This window comes from Carcharodon carcharias, chromosome 9, assembly GCF_017639515.1.
Source record: "Carcharodon carcharias isolate sCarCar2 chromosome 9, sCarCar2.pri, whole genome shotgun sequence".
Taxonomy (NCBI): domain Eukaryota; kingdom Metazoa; phylum Chordata; class Chondrichthyes; order Lamniformes; family Lamnidae; genus Carcharodon; species Carcharodon carcharias.
The window spans coordinates 40,113,001-40,136,333 of record NC_054475.1 but is presented as its reverse complement, the minus strand read 5'-3'; the positions used below and the strand labels follow the sequence as shown (position 1 = coordinate 40,136,333).

At 40.9% G+C, this 23,333-nt stretch overlaps 1 protein-coding gene across 5 annotated transcripts in view; it reads right to left on the bottom strand.

The window, feature by feature from the left end:
* The window catches only part of LOC121282181 (neuron navigator 1-like), a 589,054-nt gene that overhangs the window by 108,257 nt on the left and 457,464 nt on the right, over positions 1–23,333 (bottom strand). For 4 of the 5 annotated variants that reach the window (XM_041195735.1, XM_041195734.1, XM_041195737.1 and 1 more), the window contains 3 exons: positions 16,690–16,731; positions 11,190–11,314; positions 4,973–5,158 (listed from right to left, as the gene is read on the bottom strand). In XM_041195735.1, the coding sequence (XP_041051669.1) occupies positions 4,973–5,158; positions 11,190–11,314; positions 16,690–16,731 (353 nt within the window). The remainder of the gene's footprint in view (positions 1–4,972; positions 5,159–11,189; positions 11,315–16,689; positions 16,732–23,333) is intronic. The other variant, XM_041195736.1, reaches the window with a different exon arrangement.

Here is a 23,333-nt window from a genome sequence, read left to right as displayed (position 1 = left end):
GTACAATCTAAATCTGTCTGCCCTTTGCTACCACAAGGCAATCAATCTGCATAACTGTCGGGGTCAGAACAAATGCAATTAGGGGATTTTTTTTAATTCATTTAGAGGATGTGGGTATCGCTGGCTGGGTAAGCATTTATTGCCCATGCCTAATTGCCCTTGCGAAATTGATGGTGAACTGCCTTCTCGATCCACTGCAGTCCATGTACTGTTAGGGAGGGAGTTCCAGGATTTTGACCCAGAGACAGTGAAGGAACGGCGATATATTTCCAAGTCAGGATGGTGAGTGGCTTAGAGGGGAGCTTCCAAGTGGTGGTGTTCCCATGTGTCTGCTGCCCTTGTCCTTCTAGATGGTAGCGGATGTGGGTTTAGAAGGTGCTGCCTAAGGAGTCTTGGTAAGTTCCTGCAGTGCATCTTCTAAATGGCACACACTGCTGCCATTGTTCGTCAGTGGTGCAGGGAGTGAATGTTTGTGGAAGGGGTGCCAATCAAGCAGACTGCTTTGTCCTGGATGGTGTCAAGCTTCTTGAATGCTTTTGGAGCTGCGCTCATCCAGGTGAGCGGAGAGTATGCCATCACACTCCTGATTTGCGCCTTGTAAATGGTGGAAAGGCTTCAGGGAGTCAGGAGGTGAGTTACTTGTAGTAGCATTCCTAGCCTCTGACCTGCTGTTGTAGCCACAGTATTTATATATCCAGTCAGTTCAGTTTCTTGTCAATGGTAACCCCCAGCATGTTGACAGTGAGGGATTCAATGATGGTAATGCCATTGAATGTCAAAAGGAGATGGTTAGATTCTGTCTTGTTGGAGATGGTCATTGCCTGGCACTTGTGTGGCACGAATATTTCTTGCCACTTGTCAGCCCAAGCCTGGATATTGCCCAGGTCTTGCTGCATTTGAACATGGACTGCTTCAGTATCTGAGAAGTCACGAATTGTGAACATTGTTTAATCATCAGCAAACATTCCCACTTCCGACCTTATGATGGAAGGAAGGTCATTGATGAAGCAGCTGAAGATGGTTGGGCCTAGGACACTACTATAAGGAAATCTTGCAGTGATGTCCTGGAACTGAGGTGACTGACACTGACAACTATCTTCCTTTGTACTTGATATGACTCCAAACAATGGAGAGTGTTCCCGATTCCCATCGACTCCAGTTTTGCTGGGGCTCCTTGATGCCACACTCGGTCAAATGCTGCCTTGCTGTCAAGGACAGTGACTCTCACCACAAGTGCAATTCTAAATATCAGTCCAAAATGGGACTTACGTAAACAACATAATGGCATCCAGGTTACTTTAAACCGCAACAATTCCTTCCTCGGGATGAGGTTTCATGTCTGTTTTAAAAAACTTTATCGATATTTATTAACATGTCCATCTCGTGTGACATTGTCATATGAGGGGGACATGTTAATAATTTTTTAATTTTTCTACTTTTTAAGTTTATGAAGCTTTCAGCGCTCTCCCAGAGACAGCACTTAGTCTCAGGGAGATGTGCGCATGCGCGAAAGAGCGCACTTTGACAGTTGGGGAATCCCTCCCACGCACAGGAAGTGCATAGTGCTTCCCGTCGGGTGGCCTGCTGGGTGGCCCACTCAAACTGGCAGCGGGGTCTGTTTCGGCGGCGGCAGCAATCGGCTGCCCACCCGCTGCTAAGCCGGTGGGGCCCGCCCGCCCATCAAGGGCAAAATTCTGCCCTATGTTATGGGGCCATGTAAGATCTAAAAGGAAATATGAAACAGCCTTGAAGAAGCCTCCTGCCATTTTTGCAAAAGTCTGCTATGTCCAGTAATTAAAGTTGGAGAGACTGTCCAGTGGGCGCTGCAGTAACTTGCTGGCTTACTTTTTAAATTTAAAATCTATTTTGGACTGTTGCCTTAAAGGGGGTAAGTAGTTGGAAGTTAGGTTAATTAAGAATTTTAGGATTTGTTATCGTATTAAGTAACTGTAATCTTATGTATGTGATTGAAACATTTTCTTCTATCAATAATTTGTTAATTTAATTTGAAAAATCTCTAATAATCTTAGTGGACTCATTACTTCTGAATTCAATGCACATATCTTCTCATAATAAATACAAATTATAAAACCGTTGTGACAGCGTGGCCAAGCTTCCCTTGTGGATTTGGTCCACCTGGCACACATCACCTGCCACGTCATAACAGGGTCACTACGGGTGGGTTATGCCGATGTTGCAGATAAGAACATAAGAACTAGGAGCAGGAGTAGGCAGTTCAGCCCCTCAAGCCTGCCCCGCCATTCATTACGATCATGGCTGATCTCATTTCGGCCTCAACTCCAATTTCCCGTCCTCTCCCCATAACCTTTCATCCCATTACTAATTAAAAATCTATCTCCTCCTTAAATTTATTCAGCGTCCCGGTATCTACTGCACTCTGAAGTAGTGAATTCCACAGATTCACCACCCTTTGAGAAAAGTAATTCCTCCTCACCTCTGATTTAAATCTACCATCCCTTAGCCTAAAACTATGGCCTCTCATTCTAGAATGCCCCAGAAGGGGAAACATTTGCTCCATGTCTACTTTTTTATCCCCTTTAGCATCTTATATACCTCAATTAGATCTCCTCTCATCCTTCTGAACTCTTACGAGTATAGGCCTAAACTGCTCAATCTCTCCTCATAAGATGCGCCCTGCATCTCTGGAATCAATCTAGTGAACCTCCTCTGAACCGCCTCCAGTGCAACTACGTCCTTCCCCAAGTAAGGGGACCAAAACTGTGCACAGTACTCCAGGTGTGGTCTCGCCAATGAATTGTACAATTGCAACAACACTTCCCTATTTTTATACTCTATTCCGTTAGCAATAAATGCCAAAATTCTATTTGCCTTCCTTATTACCTGCTGTACCTGCAAACTAGCTTTCAGCGATTCAAGCACAAGGACACCCAGATCCCTCTGCACTGAAGCATTCTGAAGTTTCTCTCCATTTATTCTTCCGACCAAAATGGATAACCTCACGCTTATCCATGTTAAACTCCATCTGCCAAATTTTGGTCCATTCACCTAACCTGTCCATATCCATTTGTAAATTTCTTATTTCTTCATTGCAACTTACTTTCCCACCTATTTTGGTGTCATCTGCAAATTTAGCTATAGTAACTTCTATCCCTGAATCCAAATCATTAATTTAGATTGCAAATAGTTGGGGCCCAAGGACTGAACCCTGTGGGACCCCACTAGTTACAACTTGCCATCCAGAAAAAGACTCATTTATCCTGACTCTCTGCTTTCTGTTGGTTAGCCAATCCTCTATCCAAGCTAATATATTACTCTTAACTCCGTGTTATCTTATCTTGTGAACTATTCTTTTGTGCAACTCCTTATCAAAGGCCTTCTGGAAGACCAGATATACTACATCTACAGGATCCTGATTATCCACTTTGCTTGTCACATCTTCAAAGAACTCTAGCAAATTAGTCAAACGCAATTTACTCTTCATAAAACCATGCTGACTCTGATGGATTGCATTTTGTCTTTCCAAATGCCCCATTACTACTTCCTTAATAACGGATTCCAACAATTTCCCAATGACAGACATTAAACTATAGTTTCCTAGATGTGGCTGATCCCACCTGGGGTACCTTTGGTGGGCCAAACAGGCTCAAATAGGATAGCCCCCTCCCTCTCTAGTGCCCACTGGAAGGCTGCCATTGTTTTGCCATTTTGCCATTGTACCTATCCATCTTCCCACACAGTGGAGGGCCATCCCCCACCTCCCCCTGACCACTGATAAAATACCAGTGCAGCCTGGAGGTGGCCCTCAATTGGCCATTTAAGTGACTCAATTTGGTTCCAGGTGGGCAGGTCCTATGTTGCCTTTCCACCTCTGACTCCATCCTAAAGGCCCAGAAAATTCTGGCTATTCTTTGAGTGTTACGAATGATATAAAACATTCAATGCCAGTCAGAAAGGTTTAGTGCCAAGTTTCTTGGGTGCTAATGTATATAACTAACGTACATAATGGTTTATTGGCTTGGAAGTGTGTTGGGATACCCTGAGGTCATGAAAGGTGTTAGACAAATGTACATTCTGCTTTCTTTCTTATTATGTTTGATTATGACAGAAATATTCAAGTTTAATGCGCTTTTTGGTAGGAAGAATATAGAGACACAGTATAAAATAATTGCTACAATTCTAAAGGACATGCAAGAGCGGAGGGACCTGGGTGTACATAGCTCAGAACAGGTTGAAAGTGTGGTTAATTAGGCATACAGTATCCTAGGCTTTATTAATAGGGGCATGGAATACAAGAGCAGGAGATTATGTTGAACTTGAATAAGTTAATAATTCAGCCTCAGCTGGAGTGTTGCATCTAGTTCTGGGCGCTACACTTAAGGAAAGATGTGAAGGCACTGGAGAGTGAAGAAAAGAGTCACAAGAATGGCTCCAGGGATGAGGAACTTCAGTTACAAAGATAGATTTGAGAAGTTGGGACTGTTGTGCTTGGAGATGAAAAGGCTGAGAGGAGATTTGACAGAGGGTTCAAAATCAATAGGGAAAAACTGTTCCCACTCATGGATGAATTGTGAATGAGAGGACACAGATTGAAGTAATTGGCAAAAGAAAGCAAAAACGACAAGGAAAAACATTTTCATGCAGCGAATGGTGAGGGTCTGGAACGCACTGCCTGAAAATGTGGTGGAGGCAGGTTTAGTCAAAGCATTCATCGGGGAATTAGACTGTTATCTGAAAAGGAAGAATGTGCAGGGTTACAGGGAAAAGGCGGGAGAATGGCACTAGGTGGACTGCTTATTCGGAGAGCCAATGCAAACATAATGAACCAAATAGCTTTCTTCTGTGCTGTAACAATTCTGTGATTCATGTGAGCATTTGTTTCAAAACTCAGCTTCAAACTAATAACTACTTAAGCTTCTAAATAATCCTGTAACATTAAGTAACAAAAATGATTAATTTAATGTTGGTTGAAAGTGGAAACATTTGATCTTACCATCATCCACAGGATCCCTAAATGAACCAGAGCGGATCATTCCTTTTGGTCTTTCTGCCAAAGAAACTGTGCTCCCCATCTGCAAACTTCCATACAAGTCAAAAGAGGAATCATGAGTTGGAATGCTGTTTGAGCGCATCATTTTTGGAGTGGGACTGCTGAGCTGGGATACTGCAGTGGGGCTTGCTGTTAATAAAGCAATAATTACATTCAGTTAAATAGCACATTGGAAAGTGATAACAAATGAGCCTTTAAGTGGATTTTATTTGAGGAAACACACAGAAATAATAAAAACTGATTTTGCAGTTTGCTTTGTGTTTGGGCAGCATTGCTCATTAATCTGGATCTCATTTGGGTAAATGGATCAGATATTTCTCTAACAGTAGTGTTAATGGCATTGTTATTTGTATATTGTTACTTGTATTGGGACAATTATGTATGCAACTTCTGAATTTTACTGTCACTGACAATACACTTGGATTGAGAGTTACATGCTGGCAAACTGGCAAATGAACAATACTTATCTCCTCAAAACTAATTTCATATCAGGTTCTTAAGGTACATACAAAGACAAAAGAAAGTTATAGAAGGTGGACTTGAATAAGATGCTTTGTTAGAAATACAGCAAGTAACATTTACAAAATTGTATTCTTAGCCGCTTCAGAGGAATTCAGGCTTTAATGAGCTCAGAAGACTGTTCAGCATATTACATCCAAGTTACGCTACCACTGTCAGAATAATGAGTACTTAGAAACCACTTTGGCATTAAAAGGAAAAGTATCAATGTTACAACATACATAACTGCATAAAACATACACTTACAAGAACTCACAACAATTAAAATGTTAATTTAGCAGTTTGCATTTCTACATTTGCTGGAAAATTCATTGGGTGATATGGAAATGGATGCATTTGGACAGGGTTTTTTTTAATTCATTCATGGAATGTGGGCGTTGCTGGCTGGGCCAGCATTTATTGCCCATTCACCAATTGCCCTTGAGAAGGTGATGGTGAGCTGACTTCTTGAACCTTTGTAGTCCCTGTCATGTAGGTACGCCCACAGTGCTGTTAAGGAGGGAGTTCCAGGATTTTGACCCTGTGACAGCGAAGGAACAGCGATATATTTCCAAGTCTGGATAGTGAATGGCTTCGAGGAGATCTGCCAGGTGGTGGTGTTCCCATGTGTCTGCTACCCTTGGCCTTCTAAATGGTAGCAGCTGAGAGTTGGGAAGATGCTGTCTAAGGAGCCTTGGTGAGTTCCTACAGTACATCTTGTAGATGGTACACACTGCTGCCACTGTGCGTCAGTGGTGGAGGGAATGAATTTTTGTGGATGGGGTGCCAATCAAGCAGGCCCTGAATGGTGTCAAGTTTCTTGAGTGTTGTTGGAGCTGCACTCATCCAGGTAAGTGGAGAGTATTCCATCACACCACTGACCTGTGCCTTGTAGATGGTGGACAGGCTTTGAGGAGTCAGGAGGTAAAAGTTACTCGCTCAGGATTCCTAGCCTCTGACCTGCTCTTGTAGCCACAGTATTTATATGGCTAGTCCAGTTCAGTTGCTGGTCAATGGTAACCCCAGGATGTTGATAGTGGGGGATTCAGCAATGGTAATGCCATTGAATGTCAAAGGGCGATGGTTAGATTCTATCTTGTTGGAGATGGTCATTGCCTGGCACTTGTGTGGCACGAATGTTACTTGCCACTTGTCAGCTCAAGCCTGGATATTGTCCAGATCTTTGGACATGGACTGCATCAGTATCTGAGGAGTTGTGAATGGTGCTGAACGTTGTGCAATCATCAGCGAACATTTCTGACCTTATGATGGAAGGAAGGTGCAGCAACCTGAGGCGTTTTTAAAATATTTAATTTTGTTAACGTACAGAAGTAAAACAAATAAGATTTTTCACTATTCCTACACTACAAAAGTTCATCAAGTTGCACATTCACATTTACTAATGTTATCACAGCAATCAAATACAATTAATGAAAAAATTATCTCTTTGCTACTTCTTGGGGTTTTTATTGAAGATGCAAATTATTCTGGTGTAAGGGCAAAGATTTGTGAACAGGTATTGGATGTAGCTAATGCAAGTCCTATTTCCCACTATGCAGCTGTTGTTTGGCATTCGTTCTGAGAATGCCACACCTTTTATATACTGACTGCTCATTTACTGCAAAGTTCATGAAAAAGAGCCCTTTGTCATGTCCCACAGTCACTAATGAGTCTTCTGGTCTAAAATAACTGTTAATTCCAGTATCACCTCAGCATGCTGCCAAATAAACAAATCTTAGACTTAAAGCAAAGTTAGATTCTGATTTTCACAAGTACTGTACTAGGATGCCTATTTCCACAAAATAACTTAACTGTTAAATTGCAGGAAAATCTGGGAAATTCCAAATTGCACAGGCCAGCTCCTGTTAAGTTTCTAGTACACAGACATGTTATAACAAGAAATGGTAAAGTTACTTATTAAGAACAGCCCTGATTTATTATATGTATGTATGAAAAAAAAATCTTAGAGATCATAACAATGGTTGATGGTTAAAAGAAATAAGCTTTTGTAAATATCAAAGTTATTTGCTGTTTATACCTGAACTGAGATTATAAAATAATTTTGTTCCTTCCAAAACAGAAGTCATCTCGAATAGGAAAGCAGAATTCTGCGGAAGCTGGAAATCTGAAATAAAAACAGAAAATGCTAAAAATACGTGGCAGGTCAAGATGTTGCTTGACCTGCTGAGTATTTCCAGCTTTTTCTGTTTTTATTAATGGTCAATAATACTTTAATGCTAAAAAGCTACATTGATAACGCTAGTTTTTCACTTCCACAATTAGAAAAAAGGCATTTATTTTGAGACCATGCTTGTGAGGAAGTCAATGCAATGAAAATGGCATAGTAATATTTGGACAGGCTGTTTTTTTACTACCAATTATCTCCCAAAGGGAAAGTAGAAGACAGTGGCCCTTGACTCTCTGAACCACTAATATGTCTGGGATCCTGCTCTGTAAATTGTAAGCAACAATGGTTCCAGCACCACTCTTTACGGATCAGCACTTCTTGTCATTTGCCAATCTGAGTAACTCCTTTAACTCCTAGGGAAGAATTTTCCCATAGGTGAGCGGGGAGCAGGGCCCGCTCACCGAGGCCTAAAATGACGTGTGGTGACATCAGGCCGGCGTCCTGACGTCACTACGTGCCACTTAGATTGTCAGTTCGGCAGGTGTGCAGCCACATCAGCTGCGCGCCTGCTGAACTGTCAAAGGCCTGTTAAGGCCATTAACAAAATAATTGAAGCTGGTAAGAATGCTGCCCGTCCAACCTTGAGGTTGGTGGGCAGGCGAAGAGCCCTGGCAGCCTTCGCATTTTTCATGAAACCTCATCCACAGGTGGGGTGAGCTTTCATGAAGGGTTCATTAATTAAATAAAATATTTTGAAAAAACTAATGGACATATCCCAGCTCATATGACAGGTTCACATGAGGGGACATGTACTTATTTTTTCTTTTACCTTTATTATATTTTTCAAAACTTAAATTAATCTCCTTGAGGCACGGAGGTGCCTCAGGGAGATTTCTGCGCTCTTTCGCGTCCATGTGCTTCCAGGTGTGCGTCACACTGGGCGGGCCTTAAGTGGCCCACCCACGTAAAAAGGTTGCGCACACCCGAATGGGGGCACCGATCGAGTTTGCCCTCGCTGCCGCCCACCCCCGAACAACACCCCCCCCCCCCGCCCCGACGGGGGGAAAATTCAGCCCCTAATATCTTTGTTTTCTGTTCTGCAACTGAGCATAAAAGCTTTTGGAATGTCAGGGGCACCACAACTTGACATGATGTGCCTGATTCTCCAACCCATGCGTCAATCTGGTCAGACCTGTGCAGGATTAGTTTTTTGAATGATGGAAAGATGGAAAATAATTTATTCAGTAGTTGTTGAAAATTGAGGAATTTGTCACGTTTTAATTATTGCTTGACAATTAATGGTATCAGGATTTACTTGATTGCAAATAGCTGTCTATTTTAAATGATCTGGAAAAATCATGCAAACAAATCCATGAACAGATTTTGTTTGAAAGAGGATTATATTGTGTTCATTTAATTGAAAATTCCAGTGGGTGTAAATTCTAACCTGTGAATTTTACATTAAAACATTACACAAATAGAAATGTATTTTAGATATATACAATGATCTCTCTAAGGTGCTTGTGTTAGCGACTGCAGAGTTATTTGGAATGTACCACTCATTGAATTAAACGGGCCATTCACAACTGCTGCAAGATCAAGTAGAGGGCAGAGGACAGTGGCACAAGCGCAAGCATCTGGACAGTGAGCAAGAAAAAAGTGCAGGAGAGGAAATCTATGATTGGAGGAGCAGTGAGATCGAGCTGAAGGGAGGCAAGGTGTGTCCAAAAGTGAGTAATGTGTGAGAAGGGCAGAAAGCAAGGAGCCACAGAAAACCACAGAGCCTTGTGTTAGACTGAGGTTCAGAAGGTGAGAGGACTCCAGATTTATTGTTGGTATACTGAGGCAGGAAGAAAGAGGAGGGAAAATTTCCTGGTAGGCAATCAGGTGGGGAGGAGAGGGGAGGAGGGGATAAATTCAAGTGATGGAGCACCTTTCTGTCAGCCCTGGGTAGACTTGGGAATGCTCCACATTCAGCTTCTCTAAATGCCCAGGATTCAGCTTGAAACCGAATATCCCAGGGAGTCCCAAACAACCTAATGCCACCAGCACAGTGGGCAAGGGCCAGATAAACAGAAGGTGGGATGAAGTTGATCAATAGATTTAGTCTCAATGAGTAGCCAATGCCTTCTGATGGGCAGGTTTATGATGCTGTTTTTGTCACCGATCATAAAGAACATGGTCAATGAACAGCTTTCTTTAACGTTGAGCACATTACCAGCCTGGAAAACAGATTTATTAGGCATGGGCAATAAATGCCTGCCCTGCCAATGACACCTATATCCCATGAATGAACTAAAAATGACGCTAATTTTATGGATAATGGATGAGACAGCAGATTATGTGAGTTTTATTTCACTGTTGGCAAAGTTAATGGATTTTTCAGGTTCTCTATGATCTATGTCCAGACTTTCAAGCCTTGTGCATCCTCCCTACTCCTTTCACATTTTGTGTACTCTGTGAAAGTGTGAACTCTTATGGCAAGAAAGGGAGCTAATAGGTCAGGTGTGGGCTGTATGAGGACAGGGAGAATGGGCTGGATATGAAGATGGATAGATGGGATGTGTGAGGAAAGAGGGAGAGGGAGAGAGAGAGAGAATGAAGTACCAGTGAGCAGATAATTTGAATGGGAGATGAGAGAGTAGGGATGGAGTGGGATGCATAAAGACAGCTAGAATAAGACATGTGTGAGGAGAGGTGGAATAGCATATGTGTGGGGAAAGGGATAATGGGATTCATGGGAGGGGAAAGGTAGAATGGGATGTGTGAGAGGAGAGGGGGAATGGGATCAATCGGGGTGGGGGTGGGTGGGGGGAGGAAAAACTGAACATGTGACAGGTAGAATGGGACCAGTGAGAAGATAAGTGGATTGGTACGTGTGCAATTAGGACATTAATATGACCTGTTGGAGGAGATGTATACTGGGGCCAGTGAGAGGTGGAGGTGGAATGGATTCTTCAAGGAAAGATAGAATGGGAGAAGAGCAATGTTTCCTCTAAGGTGCATGCACGCAGAGCTGTGTAGCAATCTAGAATGTTCTGTGGATTGAAATAAACAGGCCGCTCACAACTTCATGAAAGTTCAGTGAATTTTCAATTGCAAGCTGCCCATCGACAAGACAATAGTGCTCAATGCTGTTTATAGCCTGCCCAGTACAAAGAAAAACTAAAGCACATAATGGCTATATATACATTTTTTTTTTACACAGGCAGTATCCTATTTATTTTAAGCAGATTAAAACCCTCTAAAAATAGCTCAAAAATGCAGCATAAATGTGTTAGCCATTTATATGGAAACTTCATTAATTAGAATTTCTACCATCAGATATTTAAATTCCACAATTGGTCAATATCCCTCCTCAAAATGTGTCCTAAACAGAATTACAATTCTTAACTTTATTACATTCTGTACCCACCTGGTATGAGGCAAAAAAAAAATATTTTTCAGCCAAATTAAACAAATAAATTGGCAAACAGAAAATCAAGAGTACAGCTATTTTTTCAAAATGTATTTGGCAATAAAAAATTTACTGACCTAAATTTGATAATGGAACAGTAGAGGGGGAGGAGAGTAACTGGCTATCTGAGTCCACAGAGCCTCCAACAGAGCGTGCGTGGAGCCATTCCTTGTTATCTTCTTGCTGCAAACTCGTTCCATACCTGTAATTGAAGTGAGGCCAGGTACAAATACTTCAGAATTGATGATGTGTAATGAGCTCGAGACAAGATCAATATAAATGGTGCACTAGTAGGTGGCATTAGTAGAGATAGAACAGTAAGTAACACATGGAACTCAGAAACCAGCAGATATCCTTTTTTTCTAAAAGAAAGCAGCCTCTTTTGGCAGTTTAGCAAACCCCATACTATTGTATACAGGGTTCTGAACCTTTTCAGTTCCACCAGAATTACCATTTTTCTGACTGAAGAAAAAAGTGCAGTTAAACCAGAGGAAGGAAACAATTGTTGATTTATTTCTCAAATTTCAGAAATATAACACAGAAGAAACTCTTCCAATCTGTCTGAAAACCATCACCAGAATCAAATTCCTGGCTTTCTTACTGAGGGCCGAACATTTGTTGCTTGGACTATTTCAAATCAAAGTGCTTCCTCCCTAATTCTTATGGAGTAGAATACAAACTAAATTAAATATTTGCTTTCCTTTATGTGCTGCACACAGGGTAAATGTTATGCCCAAGCATTGTAAGGCAAAAACCTACAGTCTGCAAATTAAAAATAGTACATTCCAATATAATGGCAAATTCAAAACTTGGATGCTTGTCTTGGTTTAGATTCATATAATGAGAGATAAAGGAAAATGTTATACTGGGAACACTGTTAGATCTGATATCAAGTCAAATTGTTGAAAGAATGGGGCCAGTTCATTACAGTACAGTAGAAACACTGAGGGTATAGTGCGGAATGCCAGTCTTATTGGGTAGAATTTTCCCCCCTGTTGCGGGGGCCCGATTGGGTCCATGCCACCATTTTACATGGTTGGGCCAATTAAGGCCCGCCCAGCATGACGCGCGTCCGGAAGGGGTGGGGAAGTGGTGGGGGGTGGGTTCCCTGAGTCGGGGCCTGCTCTCTTTCGCGCATGCGCAAGAAAGAGCGCAGAAATCGATTCGTTTAAGCTCCAAAAATTTTAATCAAGAAAATTTAAGACATGTCCCCTCATGCGACAGTGTAACATGAGCTGGGACATGCCAATGAGCTTTAATGAAAAAATTTATTTAATTTATAAACCTTTCATGAAACCTCATCCCGCCCGCGGATGAGGTTCCATGAAAAATGCGAAGGCCGCCTGGGCTCTTCGCCTGCCCGCCAACCTTATGGTTGGATGGGCAGCTTTCTCAACTGGATTAATGCATTCATTAATGGCCTTAACAGGCCGTTGACAGCTCGGCGGGCACGCAGATGACTCGGCTGTGCACCTGCTGAGCTGAAAATATAAATGACGAGCGGTGACGTCGAGACACACATCTGACGTCACCCCGCATCATTTACGCCTCGGCAAGCAAGCCCCGCCCCCACTTGCCAAGCCGAAGATTCAGCCCATTATGTTGCTGAGATAGCAACCCAGAGATAAAAACAGCAAAAGCTGGAAATACGCAGCAGGCCAGATAGCATCTGCGGGGAAAGAAACAGAGTTAAGTGTCAGGTCAATAATCTCCCGTCAGTTCCAGGGATTGGTGATAGGGGTTGCTATGCATTGAACAGTGTGTGAGACGGGCGAAGCAGTGGCTAGGACATGTCAGGAGATGTGAAGATGCATTCACTGACCACCGTTGTAAGATCATCAGATGACTTGTGGCACTACTAGCCTGCATACTGGGTTGGCCTCCCTGGTCACCAGCTCCTGATTTCATCTGAGGGTGGTCCTTGAGGGTCTTCTGCCCCCATATGCAACCCAACAGAACCATGGTGCCTCTCCTCCAGTCCACCTTCACCATTTAGGCCTCCATGGTGATACTGGTGAACCTGGAACTCTCTCAGTGCCCTGGTGTTCCATTTTCCTTGTTTACAAATTCAGTAATGGTATACAGCAGCAGCCTCCTGTAATTCGGGGCAACTTCCCTTTAAGAGGGACAGGCTGCCTTTAAGAAGAGAAGGCTAGTTGCACCAGCTGTTATTCGCACATGCTGCTCCTCCTTGCTGAATGCTCAGACATTTGCACTGTGGACCCTCCTCAAACCAACACCACAATCAGGTAAATGAGAGGACAGCACCCAAAAAAAAGGATGCAGGCAAATTTTTAGCCTTTAGAATCCATAATTCAAGGTCAAATTAACAGCTGCATGTGATGAGTGATGTGGTGTACAAGTAAGCAACTACATGAATAAGGAAGTTGCGAAAGGTGGAACTTTACTGTTCAAAAACGTTTGCATGTGCATTGTAAAATTGCACAAGAGAAAATTCAAAGCGGAAGTTATTTGACTAGTCATTTTATTCATGCTTTCCTTCACAGGTCTTCAAGCCTGTCAAATGTACCCAGTGGTGAGTTATCTGATTGCAGATTGCTTAGCAATATAGCTGAAGTTCATCCACATTTCAATACTTCAAACGGATAAAGTGAGACTGCATAAATAACAAGGAATTCTGAGATGACTTATTAGAAAATAACAAAAACCACATTATGCATCAGCATCAAACATACATGGATTTACATGAGATGGTCATGGATAATGTGAAGTCCACATTACAACACACAACATTTTTATTAACGGGTTTGCTTAATTTGTGAATTATATCTCATTATAGAAAGCTCTATTGCTTGTGCCCAGTTCCAAGTTACTTAAAACTAAAAGTGTGCAAAGATGGCAAGGTTGCCATTTGCTCTTCTTTCCCAGAGATAGTCATAGCTTTTAACAGTTACTGATTATTTAAAAAAAAATTTTCTCAACTAACGTTCTCACCTCCTCTACTGAAGTATGAGGGTGTTCAGAGCTGAAAGAGTTAATATGTGGGACTGGAGAAACAATACTGTCCACATGATGATGCAAGAGGGAGAGTTACATGACTAGGAGTCTAGAAGAAGAAAGCTTAGACTGAATAATACCTGTAATCTTGTAAGTCTGTAAATAGTTATGTTCTTACAATAAACCAGTTATTGTTCAGACATATCTATGTCCCCACAACCGTTCCTTAGCCAGTCACAACCAACATACAAAAAGTTTAAGGGACAATTATATGAACATTGGTTACCACACCCCAGTATCTCAACAACTGACTATTGTTCATGTGCAAGTCCCAGCACCTTAGTATGAGTTTTAGACTCTGCACACATAACAATTGAGCTAACTTCTCTCTCAAACTCTCTAAACCGAATAATGGGTTCCACTCTTATCCTGGTAAGGATATTCCACCTTCTTGTCCTGGTAAGATTTTGACACGACTAATCTTTAGGGTTTGTTGTTGGTCTGCAACATCTATGGATTTATTGTTAACCACTTTTTAAATGGCTCAATTTGAATTTCTGCTAGTTGGGGAATTTGTGAGAAACTACCCTAAATGGTTTTATGATTTTAAGTTGTCTGGCAGTCTGGATTCAGCACCTCTATGTTTGATGAAATGACTGAAAAGTAGCTTGAACTTAGGCTGACACCATCTTTAAACAAAACTCATTAATTACTTAATATTTATAGGGCAGGACATGTGTATGAGAGGGAAACTTTTCTTTTTCTCCCTGATATTATGATAGGAAGTGTTTTTAACATTTGTTCTTAATGGCTTTAGTATTTGTGGGAATGGGTTAGATCATGTTGATGTGAACGTTTATGATAAGTGTACTATTGACAAGAGGATGTGACATTACCAATGTATAAACAACCTATATCTTAAGGATGTATCATTTGTTTGCAATGGAATGTAAACTTTTGAGGTCCAGGAAATGAGCTGGACCTTTGTCTTTAGACTACATGGGTAAGTTTTTAGCTCGGCGGGCGGGTGCACGCACGACCCTACCGTGCGTAAAATGATGCACGATGACATCGGGCGTGCGTCCTGACATCATCATTCAGTCACACAATATTTTAGTCGGTGGGCGTGCACCAGAGTGGGCAGCGTGCCCGCCAACAATTAAAAGGTCTATTAAGGCCGTTAAAAAGGTAATTGAAATACACTTTTTCCTGCCCATCCAACCTTATGGTTGGCGGGCAGGCAAAAAGGCCAAGCGGCCTTTGCGCTTTTTTGGAAACCTCATCCACGAGCAGGATGAGGGTTCTAAAAGCAAATAAAAATCAAATAAAAACTTTATTTTTTCATTAATAACATGTCCCTGCTCATGTGACAGAGTCACAGAGGAGACACGTTTCATTACATTATTTTTTAAAAAAATTATATTTTTTCACATATCTTCATCTCCCTGAGGCAGTTCTCTGCCACACGTAGATTACCTAACATGCACTCGCACAAATACTGAAGGTCATGCTTGCCTGGCTCGCATTCCCCTCCCCACCCGCACAGGCAGCAGCCGCTTGCATTTTACGCTGGGCAGGCCTTAATTGGCCCGCTGGCGTGAAATTGCCTTCCGGACCCATTCGTAGGTGGTGGACGGCATCCCGACTGCCCCTGCACACCCCCACCAAGGGCAAAAGTCTGCCCCATGACTAGTTAGAGAGGTGGGGTGTTATCAAATTGGCATGCTAAGCCAATGGAAGAGGTGAATTTGAAAGATTTCCAAATAAGGGATTCGGAATAATGAAAATTGGGGATAAAAGTTGGAAAATTGGAGTCTTTGTTGGCACAGTGTTACCATGGCTTCGGTGGTATGATTCTTCTGGACACAATTCAACATCACTTCAGAGGTAGGAGAAAAGAAAGCCTGTGCTGGCAAAGTTCAAGGAATCCTAGATACTTGAGGGATAAGGAGCTTCCATGTTGTGTTCACTGTTTTTTGTTCAGTATATGTAAAACCTTGCTTAGTAAATTCTACTTGATTCATGAATAATTCTAATTATTCATAACTTGTTAGGTCAGACAAAGCTGAGAACCCTAGTGTTAGAAATTAGAATTTGTAACTTAGAGATTTTAATTACAAAAGATTTTATACTTCAAAACCCTAGAATATACCTCTGCTGAGAACAACCAACACAGCACAACCTGAATCAAACCGGAGGCTTGATCATGATCTGCATTATGCATCTACTTACAGGACCATTAGGGGAACTGTAATGTGGTTTTGATGTATGACTTTCAGAGGCTTAGTTAATAAAATTGAATACTGAGGCAACCCTATCACTTAGAATATCTTCTTGAGACTATTTGCAATTTAGTCTGTCCACTTAATCATAGCTCTTTAATTTTTCAATATTATATCCCAATTTCAGTTTTTTTTGATCCAAGGAAATCTAGTTTTTTATTGGTCAACTAGGTGTCTGACATACAGGAAAAACACACCAATAGACAATAGTCAAAATTGCTAATAATAGGTTTCAAATTCAGTTTCATTAAATTGGAGCCTTATGCTACATTTAAAAGGTTGGAATTTAGAATTTGATATAACAAATTGAAACAAACTGCACCAAAAGGTAGTTTACCTTAGTCCTTTTTTCGGCAGAGTATTTCTGTCACGTTGTGCACTACAAAAACAAACAGGGAACACTGATACAACATCATACACGAGAACAGACAAAACATCCACAACACAGGCTTAGAATTACTAACAAATAATTCATGGGAAAAAATAGATATAATTTGATGGATATGATTAAAATGGATGTGGAGGCATGGATTACATTTACACAGTTACACCAGTATAACTTCAACTTTAGAATATTTTGATTTTATTGTTCATTTCTTTTGGTTTCCTGAGTCAAGCATCATCCTCAATCAGAAAGTTCAGGCAGTCATCCTAACTGTTAATCTAATGCTGGGAGATAGCTGTTTGAAGATGCATTAGACCTGCCCCAGAACAATTTTACTTCTAGTATTCTCATCTGTTCCTGCTGGGTACTTTTCTTCATCAATACAGTCTTTGAGCTATGAGCATACTATGTCAAGAAGGCATGAAGGAAAAAAAAGTTAAAAGAAAGTTATTTCTCTTTCATATTCTCCTGTTTAAACTCTTTCTTTTAAATGGACAAAGGCTAACTCATCATCCTCCTGGAATGAGCACTGTATGAACATTCCAGCCAAGCCAACATAAGGACTAGTAGATGAGACGTTTGCACAAGCCAGCTCTGGACAAAGGCAGAGCTATTTGTGACTCCTCATCACCAACATTGTGCTGATGGCTCTACAGTTAACCGCTCAAAATACATTGGGTTTTAACGAGGCTCCTTAAAGTACATCATTAGCTAAATGGCTCGACCATAAACAACCCTGCCATATGGCCAAGACTTGGGCTGTTTGAATTATTTTGATTTTACAGCTTTTGGACTGTTTTCAGTTGTGGTTTAACTTCAGAAGAGAAAACTGGACTCCAGGCTAGCACCCTGCCTCTGTCTGCCATCTTCCATCAGCCAAGCAGCAGTGGAGCCAGAGCTCTGTTCAGGTTTAAGTTGCCTGGCCCATATACGCTGTTTTCTGCTGGAATGTCTGAATTTCTAAGATTAATTCACCTCTACATGCTTCACCCATCGTGGAAGTCAGCGCTACTGAGAAAGTGGATTAACCAGCATCAGCTTCAGTCTGCTAACTTCTCTGAAGGAATACAACATTGGAATTTTGATTCTGGACTTTGGACTGAAGTAAAACAATAACTCTCATTTTGTCTGTAGTCTTTGCCCTGGAACTCTTTTGTTCCCTTATCCCACCTTTATTGTGTGCGTGTACCAGGGTTACGTTGTGACATCTCCACCCCGTATTTTGACTGTGTGTTAAATAAATCAACCCTCTAATTTTACCTTATCTCATGTTTGCTGTGGGGTTATTAATAGAGGATTGGGTTACCCCATAACTGTGGGGTTGAGGAAAATACCACTTATAAAAGGGAGAAATCAGAAATCAAAACGCCTTTCTGTTTCTGTACAGGTGGTGAGAGAAGTCAGGGCTGTTTAAATTAAACCCCCTTCTGCCCATAACAAGGGTCTACAAACTTAATCTATATCAATCTACAGTACAGCACATTGGAGGATCAACAATTTATGCCTCACATTACACATTTCCTCAAGTATTTTATATATTATAAACTTACCTTATATTGAACAAATGCTATATTAATTATTTGGATTCTTTCACAGTTAATTTTATCCTCAGGGTTTGTAGTTTTTTTTTTAAAGTGCAAATTCAAAGTAATGCTAAAACACAGTAGACCAAGATGTCTGGATTTTTACTGTTATCTGTTTTGAAATCATCCTGTTATTTCTTTATGAAAATTATTTCATAGTGCAAAGCAGCTTCCAACAAAGTCTAATTGTACACAAATTTGGCATCAAATGAACTAGTAGGCAAAACATTCAGAATTTATTTCACCTGGGATTATCTCAGCAGATGACTGCTTCTGATGAAGCAAAGGCTTCTAGGAAAACCATTTTGGATTGTTATGTTGATGAGCAAATTCCAATCACTTACTGGATGCCAGTAGCAATCAAAGATAATGCTATGTCATCCAACATTATCAAAACTCAAACGGTCTTGTTGGCATCTTCCTGCTCCATCCACTCGATCCAGTCTATCTTAATTTAAGCACACACTAAATAGTGACTATCGCATGATTGAGAAAATGGATTAGGACACCACTGCTGAGAAGAAACCAATTATTACTTCTGAAATGCAATGCCATCATTTTCAATGTAGCAACAACAACCTGATTTGCATCAAGCATTTACTGAGAACTGTAGTATTGTGGTAATGTTACTCGTCTGGAAATCCAGAGGCCTGTGCTAATGCTCTGGAGACATGAGTTCAAATGGCAGCCGGAGGAATGTAAATTCAATTAAATTAATCTGCATTATAAAGCTAATTTCAGTAATGGTGATTATGAAGCTACTGGATTTCCATTAAAACCCATCTGCTTCATTAATATACTTTAAGAAAGGACATGGCCTAGCAAGCCACTCCGTTGTATCAAACTGCTACATGGAAGTCAACTAAGAATAAAACTAACTGATGACCAGGCATTCCCTGTCCAGTCAATCCTGCGAAGTCCTCCTCATTAACATCTGGAGACTTGTACCAAAATTGGAACATGTGACTATTCAAGCAATAGCCTGATGTTGTAATACCCAGAATCATACTTTACAGCCAATGTTTCAGGCTTCACCATCATCATCCCTGGGTATGACCTGTCCCTAGCTAAGCTACAGCTACATCTGTGGCATCTACCTAACAATGTGGAAAATATGAAGAACCAAGGTATTTACTGTTCACAAAAAGCAGGACAATCCAACCCAACCAATTATTGTCCTATCAGTCTACTCTCAATCTAAGTGATGAAAGGCATCATAAAACATACAAGCATATGAATAAGGAGCAGAAGTAGGCTATTCAACCCCTTGAGCCTTCTCCACCATTTAATAAGATCATGGCTGATCTAACAGTAACCCGATATCTGCATCCCACCTACCGCTGATAACCGATCACCCCCTTGCTTATCAAGAATCTATCTAACTCTGCCTTAAAAATATTCAAGACTCTACTTCCACCACCTTTTCAGGAAGAGAGTTCCAAAGGCTTGCGACCCTCTGAGTGAAAATATTTCTCCTCATCTCTGTCTTAACTGGGTGACCCCTTATTTTTAAACAGTGACCCCTTGACCCCTAGTTCTAGATTCTCCCACAAGAGGAAACATCCACACTGTCAAGACCCCTTAGGATTTTATATGTTCCAATCAAGTCACCTCTTACTCTTCTAAACTCCAACGGATACAAGCCTAGTCTGTCCAACCTTTCCTCATAAGACGGCCCACCCATTCCAGGTATTAAGTCTGGCAAACCTCCTCTGAACTGCTTCCAATGCATTTCCATCCTTCCTTAAATAAGGTGACCAATACTGCATACTGTACTCCAAATGTGGTCCCACCAATTCCCTGTACAACTGAAGCATAGCCTCCCAACTTTTGTATTCAATTCTCCCCACAATAAATGATAACATTCTATTAGCTTTCCTAATTACTTGCTGTAATTGCATACTAACCTTTTGTGATTCATGCACTAGGACACCCAGATCCACCTGCACCTCAGAGCTCTGCAATCTTTCACCATTTAGATAATATGCTTCTCTTTTATTCTTCCTGCCAAAATGGACAATTTCACATTTTCCACGTTAAACTCTATCTGCCAGATCTTTGCTCACTCACTTAAACTATCTATATCTGTTTGTAACCTCCTTATGCCCTCTTCATAACTTACTTTCTTACCTATCTTTGTGTCATCAGCAAATTTTGCAACCTTCCCTTCAATCCCTTCATCCAAGTCATTGATATAAATTGTAAACAGTCAAGGTTCCAGGACTGATCTCTGTGGCGTGCCACTCATTACATCCTGCCCACTTGAAAAAGACCCATTTATGCCTACCCTCGGTTTCCTGTTAGCCAGCCAATCTTCCATCCATGGCAAAATGTTACCCCCTATATCATGAGCTTTTATTTTCTGACAGTGCAATGAAGCAGCAGTTACTCACCAATAACCGACTCATTGTTGCTCAGCTTGGGTTCTGTCAGGACCACTCGGCTTCAGACCTCATTATAGCCTTGGTCCAAACATAGATCAAAGAGTTCAAATGCAGAGTTGAGGTGTGAGTGACTGCTCTTGACAACATGATTACATTTGGCTGAGTGTGATTCCAAGCACCCCTAGTAAAATTAAGTCAATGAGGATATGGGGGAAAGTTAGAGTCAAATAAAATGGATGTGGCTGTTCAAGGCCAATCATCATTGCTTTAGGATTTCGCTGCAGGAGCTCCTCAGGGCAGTGTCCTAGGCCTAACCACCTTCAGCTGCTTTAGCAGTGATGCTCCCTCCAGGATGTGGAGCCATTTGCTAATGATTGAAGAGTGCTTATTTTCATTCACAGCTACTCAGATAATAAAGCAGTCTGCGCCTGCATGCAGCAAGACTGGATTACATTCAGGTTTGGGCTGACAATAGAGAAGTAACACTCACACCACACAAGTGCCTGACAATGACACAAGAGCGAATCTAACCACTCCCCCTCCCCTCCCCTCCACCCCCTTAAAGGCATTACCATCACTAAATCCCTAATCAACAACATTCTAGTAGCTTTAGTATGCTACCTATGGTGTGTAATCAAGAAAGTATGGAACCAAGCTCATAGTTTAAAAATAACTCAGTTAGATAATAATCAGTTGTGAGAAACCAATAAGGATATTTCCTCCTCAAAAGGAGAACACTGTACGAACACATACTTTTCAGAATATTATAGAATTATTTTAGAATTGGCAGGCATAGTATGGGGCACTACCTGTCAGAAGGGTGTCTCTCTTCTCTCTCTGGAAAAACACAAACAGTCCTTAGCTGAGGTAAAACAAAGATAGTAACCAAGGAAAAAGGTGCTTGCAGGGAGTCTTATGGCACCTTATGTATCCTCTTATCTATATTAGTGTCTCAGTGGAGTTAACAAATGGTAGCCAGCATGAGATAAGATAAAAGATTACCTCAGCCAAAGTGATGGACAGAGGGGAGGTGACAACTTGACCACCTGTCCTGCAGTCATTGGCTAACACTACTTGAACATAGGGTTTGCATAGGATAAACAGCTAATCCCTAGAAATAACATATATTAATGTTCTGTTGAAGGGTCATGAGGACTCGAAACGTCAACTTTTTTCTTCTCCGCCGATGCCGCCAGACCTGCTGAGTTTTTCCAGGTAATTTTGTTTTTGTTTTGTATATTAATGAGTGCTTGATGGTTGAGGGAGCAAGCAGAGTCAGGCAGCTGCCTTCTTCGGATGAAGGAAGACCAGGGAAGTATGAGGAACACTGGAGGAGAGCTTCCTAACTCTTTGGCTAGAGAGCAGAAGGCTGCAAAACCAGCGACAGAGATTAACAATCACTATGCGCCACCTATCCATTCATCCTCCGGGACCAGTAAACTGTTCTCACCTGTCATGGGTCATACACCTTTCCTATCTATTTAGCCTAGGCAGCATACTTAAACTGTTGCTTCTTAACAATCTGCTTAATAAACTACTCTAAACTACCTATGACTTCAACCTGCATTTCAGATAATCTGTGACTCCTGAACTTAAAATTTATAATATTTGATGTCAAAAATGAGATAGCACAGCAGTTGAGATCATGGGTGATGAGGATTATGATTGCCTTTCTGAGGGTGTCCAGAAATGAAAACTTAAGCTAAAGAAGGGCTGCACAGTTTGAAAAAAAAACAAAGGAAAAGGAGTTTAATGATGAAACCATCAATGAAGCTAATGCTAAGAGAAACCATTCATGAAAATGTTAGTGAAACTGAAAGAATTGGAAAATATAAAAACTAAATTACATTTTAAGTCAAACATGTTAGTGTGGATTTACTTGAACAAAAATTTACTTGTGCAAATCTGAACAGCACCGAAGAAGCTGTTTCTCAAAAGATAAGCTTCAGCCTTGAATTTATGTCTGCTAGGATGCCTGGCAGAAATCCAATTTGAACTTTTCAAAACACTTTGCTTCAGAGTTAAATACAGTTTAAAAAAAATCAAATTAAAGACATGTTTTACTGACTGTTTCTTCCAAATAAGGTAAGTAGCAAACATCAGAATTGAAAATTGTTTAATAAAGGAACAGGCTAAATAAAAGAAATATGTGAACAAATTTGTCCCCTTTTCTACAGTTAAAGATTGCAAGGTTGAATGTTTTGTTTAACTGTGAAAGCTGGCTTTTTATTTTGTCAAGTTAGAAAAACAATACCAAAAGAACTTGGAAAAACAATTTAAAATGGAGTTTGGTTCTCTTTTTGATCTGGAAAGTTCTTTTAAAAAATTAACGTGAAGTGATGCAGTTGTGAGAACTGAGAATGTTTTGCTCTGCCCCTTGCAATTAAGCAGCAAAGTTAACCCTTTCTGATGACAGCTGTTCTTTATAATTCACCACACAATGATCATATTGCTAAATGTATATATTGGGCTTTATTGAATTTTAAGTTTCTAAATTTACAGATATGTTTAGGCAAATTAACCAGTTGCATTTTTGGGCAGAGCCACAATGTGTGTTTTTTTTTTTAAAAGGGGTGACAATGGTTTCCAGGGCCACATGAGTACGGATACCTCAGCAAGAGATCTAGGA